The sequence below is a fragment of the Carassius carassius genome, chromosome 27, assembly GCF_963082965.1.
Source record: "Carassius carassius chromosome 27, fCarCar2.1, whole genome shotgun sequence".
Classification (NCBI taxonomy): domain Eukaryota; kingdom Metazoa; phylum Chordata; class Actinopteri; order Cypriniformes; family Cyprinidae; genus Carassius; species Carassius carassius.
In genome coordinates, this window is record NC_081781.1 from 3,742,411 (window position 1) to 3,747,703 (window position 5,293).

The window sequence follows — 5,293 nt, forward strand, 5'->3', positions numbered from 1 at the left end:
CTTTTTAATTTTCAGCTGTTCTGACTGTAAGTATGTTTACTTGTGTAAAGGATTTGCAACTGATGATTCAAACGTTTTTTAAGCAGTGTAGAGCTGCTGTTCTCAATTCTAGTCCTTGCGCCACTTTGCTCTGCACACTTTGTATGTTTATATAGCGTAGTGTGGCGTGTGAAGTCAGGTATATTATTATCTATTAAAGAATTGAATTGTATCAAACACATTGTGCCCATAGAGCACACTGTATAGTTGTGTGTGCTACTACCAGCGCACATTTTCTAGTCAAGTTTAATTTTCTAAAACACCTGAGTGCTTTGCTATGCATTTTAGACCATGTGTCTTAAATTGAGATAATTGTTACATGTGTAACTATTTTAAATTTTTTTGTCTCCTGCGTGGATCAGTTGGTCGTTCCCCATATGGCTACAGTGTCTATGTGCAGGAGCAAGGTTGCCACGCGACTACATTGTAGAACATTGTACATTGTAGTGATTCACAATTGCACTATCCTTTCTAAATTTGTTTCTTTTTTGTGTGTGCTCGCAGCGTAAATTTCAATCTGTGTGTTTTTTATGAAAACAACATAAATTGATTGGAATGTCTTGGTTATAACCCTCATTCCCTGAAGGACGGAATAGAGATGTCACGTCGGATGACCGACGAATTGGGATCTCACTTATAGAGACCAATCTACTTCGAGTGATGACTAAACGAGTGAAGGCACATTGGCATGCAAATATTGCATTCAGCTGCCGCTGATCACTGCATGAGTAAAAGTAGGCGGCCTTATAAGTAGGCTGAGTGGTGGTTGTAGTTCATAATGAGTGGTTGAGTTTGAGTTTCCCCCACATAGTTTGTGTAGTTGGTATGTTCCATGTATTCCACCCATATACTAGCGGATTAATTCAAGCGCTAGTAAAGTCCAGCTGTCTTTATGTTAGCGTGCAGATCAACAAGAAACACAACACTGCTATGTGAAAGAAGCTGGACCAAACAACTTTCTGTTATGCAAATCTTCTCACATTGGGTCATAGAAGTGGGGGCGTGTTAGAATTAGCCATTTTAGCATGGTGTGGTTGACTCTTAACTTTTATAAAGAATACCTCTTTGGATTTGAGACTTTAGTCTTTGCAATTTTAAAGATCTTCTTTATGAACCATGAGCTTGTAACACTCCACAGAGAAAGGGAAAATTTAAATCGCATCATATGACCCCTTTTAAATAAATTCAGTTGAAAACATAGTCCCTTTAATATGACAACTAAATGCAATATAATAAAAAATATTAATGTTGCTATTGTAGAAATCATAAGGATTCATTTGTAATTCTGTATAGTTTGTATAGTAAGTATTGTATGTTTAGATGCTTTAAATACATTAGTATTGTACATTTCAGCATCTACAGTATGCAAACATAAGTAAATTACGTTTTATAGAACCACATTTTGCATGTAATACATGATACTCCCATAGTGTATCTAATGCTTACTTATTTTTTCATTTTAATCTCCTGAGCTAATGTTGTTTTTGTAACTATGGGTAACAGTATCGGGAGTAGGAGGGTTACTTCAAATATGAGGGTATTTATGGACAAAACTCAGCTGCTCCGAGTACATTTAGGAGGTTAAAATAGACAGGCATGTACTATATATTTATATTTATCTTTACCAAATGTTGATAATTGTCAACCTTATAACAAAGAAAATCATTTCAACATCTGGAGCAGATGATGACTTCAAATAAGACTCAAACTGAGAACATGTTTCTCTGCTATCCACTCCGCCCAAACTCCTGTCCAAAACTGCACCGTCTTACTGTTGTTAAAGTGGCAACGTATACTTTCTTGGTGCTGATGATCCTCACGACAGTTTTCGGGAACCTGCTGATCATCATCTCAATCTCTCACTTCAAACAGCTTCAGTCTCCAACTCATCTGATCGTTCGTTCTCTGGCTGCCAGTGACTGTCTGCTGGGCTCTTTGGTCATGCCGTACAGCATGGTGCGATCTGTTGAAGGCTGCTGGTATCTGGGAGATTTTGTGTGTAAAGTTCATTATAGTTTAGACATGACCTTTTGTATCTCCTCATTACTGCATCTCAGTTTAATATCTGTTGACAGGTACTGGGCCATTTGTGACCCTCTGAGGTACAAAATGAGGGTCACAAACAACACTGTGACTGTTTTTATTACCTACATATGGCTGTTTTCATTTGTGTACAGTTTCTCTGTTGTGTTTTCAGGGATAATTGCAGTTGGATTAGAGATGGTCATATTGCAGAGTTATTGTGTGGGAAATTGTGTTGTGCTTTTTAACAAGGAGTGGAGTATTATATGTCCAGTTCTTGTATTCTTCCTTCCCGGGACGATCATGAGCTCTTTGTATGTGAAAATCTTTTATGTTGCTCAAAAACATGCAAAAGTTATGTCAGAAAGAGTGACCGGAGGGTTGAAGAGCCAAAGCTCTGCTCACAGAGAAAGAAAAGCCGCTAAAACTCTGGCCATTGTCTTGGGTGTTTATTTGTTCTGCTGGCTGCCTTTTTTTTCTGCGTCTGTTCTAGACACTTTGTTAAATTTTTGGACCCCAGCAGTTGTTTTTGATGCTTTGTTTTGGTTTGCATATTTCAACTCGACTTGTAACCCCTTGATTTATGGATTATTCTACCCTTGTTTTCAGAAGGCCTTTAAGATTCTCATATCCACTTATATCTGTACCTTGAAGCATTCTAACATATTAATATTTGAATGAATACTACTCTCACACTTATTTCAGGCATCGCAAAAAAAATATTTTTTATGTAATTCTTTTTGTTTCGTATATGCTGAACCCATTTTGCAAATGTGTTTTACTGGAAGCTGTCCTACTATCTTTAGTAATCTAATTAAAAAGAGGGGCACGCATGCAGGGTTTGCACTATATTCAAAATGTATTTCAGCTATTATTAAACAACCTAAATAGCCTGTATTTATGTGAAATTAACATTATGAATTGCTTTTAATACTCAAAATAAACTCTTTTGATCACATTTCAGTGGGTTTACATTAAAATAGTCTCCCTTTACAAAAGCATTCATTTTTTTAAGAGTTTGTTTGGTTTAAATTTACTGATTACTATCCAGATGATTAAGGGAAGTATCCTCAACTGAACCAACCTGGTCACACTTATATCTTCTGATTAAAAACTTAAAAGAGAAAAAATACATGAGTGACAGAAAACCAGTTATAATTTGACATTTAAAATGTATAGACATTTTAAGAAAGATATCAAATGTCTATAACCTACGGTCTTTGCAGTTGGATGGTGGAGCTCCAAAAGCTTGATTATAAAGTGGCTCTGAAAGTACTTTTTAACAGTTACAGAAAAAAAAAACAGAAAAAAACCCTAAGCTCTTAAAAAAAGAGCATTTATCAACAAATGGTTCTTAAGGATATGAGTCTAAATAAAACTGTTACTATTTGCAGAGAACCTTTAATAATAATAAATAATTTGTTGGAGCATTTTGTGTGTGTGTTCGCAGTTTTTTATGAAAAAACATTAATCCACTGGAACCACCTGTTCTTTCAGCTGTTTGAATGTATGCACAGAGTGTATGTCTGTACCTTGCAGTCAGAACAGATTTACAGTGCACAAATAAGTTTGATTCGTTTTGTCATACGTGCACAAACTGACAGTCACCACTTATAAGCTACTACTAAATATTGTAGAAATGATTTTCATTTATCTTGTTTAGGGTTAAATGTGTTTAAGTCCCCCACCCCACAGTTGGTATAGTTGGTATGTTCAAAGCAGTCCACAGATATTTTAGTCTTTGTTAATGTGCAGATCAACAAGAAACAACACTTCTTTGTGAAAGGAGCTGGCTCGGACATACAGCGTGAATTCAGTGACTTGCATGGATGTAATCTGTGTGTCAGCTGAAGGTTTTACTGAAGATTCAGTCACTGTGTTCCAACATGCTGCTCCAGAGTCTTAAACTCAATCTCAATGCACTGGATAGCTGGCCAATCAGAGAACACCTCGCTTTTCAGGCCGATGAGCTTCGTAAAAAACTATGTGTTTTAGAAATGCAGTGCATGGAGGTGAAACAATCACTGTTGGGAACGTTACTTTAAAAAAGTAATTAGTAATAGTTACCCACTACTTGTTCCAAAAAGTAACTGAGTTAGTAACTGAATTACTCTATAATACAAGTAACTCGTTACCAGGGAAAGTAACTATTTGCGTTACTGTTTAAAAAAAAAAAGTTGCTATATGTCAAAGAATTTTTATTTTTTGAGCAGTTTTAACAAGTCTGTTGAAATGAGTAGAATAGACAGGTGTTCGTACATAACTTTCGATATTTATTGCACGTCAACAGACAGCAAGAGTTTTATCCTGCACTTCAAGTATTATCTTTGTAAGAAAAGTGTTTTTTGGCCACTGTGTGTCGTTGTGAGATGCTTCATTAAATAAGAGTTGCTTACAACGGATGTTGACAAAGTCTTTGCTCCTGGACATAATATACACATTACATGCACGTTCTTGCCTTTGACCACAATGAATTTGAAGTAGTGGTTATATCTCCACCTTGAAAATGCCAACTTTTCATCAGATTGCTCCTGACTCGCCATTTCTGCTGCTCCTGCGAATCTCTGTGTAGCTGTTGCGTGTGTGTGTGTGTTTGGCGCGGCTGGCGCGTGTGCCGGCATGTGTGTAAAAACACTGGCTCTGATTGGCTACCATGAAACACATGACTCTTCCTTAGCCAATCATAATCGCTTATCTCGTTATTAACCCACCTCCTCACTCTCTGTGTGAGTCAGGGGTGCGTTCGGATTATATAGTTTATTCAATCAATGCATAGTAACGCACCGCATTTAACGTCCAATAATTTTAACGGCGTTATAACGACGGGAAAAGTAATTAATTAGATTACCCCGTTACTGAAAAAATAACGTCGTTTAAAAGAACGGCGTTATTACAAACACTGGAAACAATAATGTGCAGTATGCGGAAATGTTTCTGATGATTTTCATCTGATGAAGAAATGTTTGTGTACTGGGTGTCAGAGAATATGTTAGCATGTATTAATGTACAACCCGAATTCCGGAAAAGTTGGGACGTTTTTTAAATTTTAATAAAATGAAAACTAAAGGAATTTCAAATCACATGAGCCAATATTTTATTCACAATAGAACATAGATAACGTAGCAAATGTTTAAACTGAGAAATTTTACACTTTTATCCACTTAATTAGCTCATTTAAAATTTAATGCCTGCTACAGGTCTCAAAAAAGTTGGCACGGGGGCAACAAATGGC

The 5,293-nt window shown here is 36.4% G+C and overlaps 1 protein-coding gene across 1 annotated transcript; it reads left to right on the forward strand.

Moving 5' to 3' along the window:
• The first annotated feature begins 1,722 nt into the window (after positions 1 to 1,722).
• LOC132107221 (trace amine-associated receptor 4-like) lies at positions 1,723 to 2,742 on the forward strand. The gene has a single exon (XM_059513459.1). The coding sequence runs from the start codon at positions 1,723 to 1,725 to the stop codon at positions 2,740 to 2,742; it is 1,020 nt and encodes a 339-aa protein (XP_059369442.1).
• Positions 2,743 to 5,293: the final 2,551 nt, after the last annotated feature.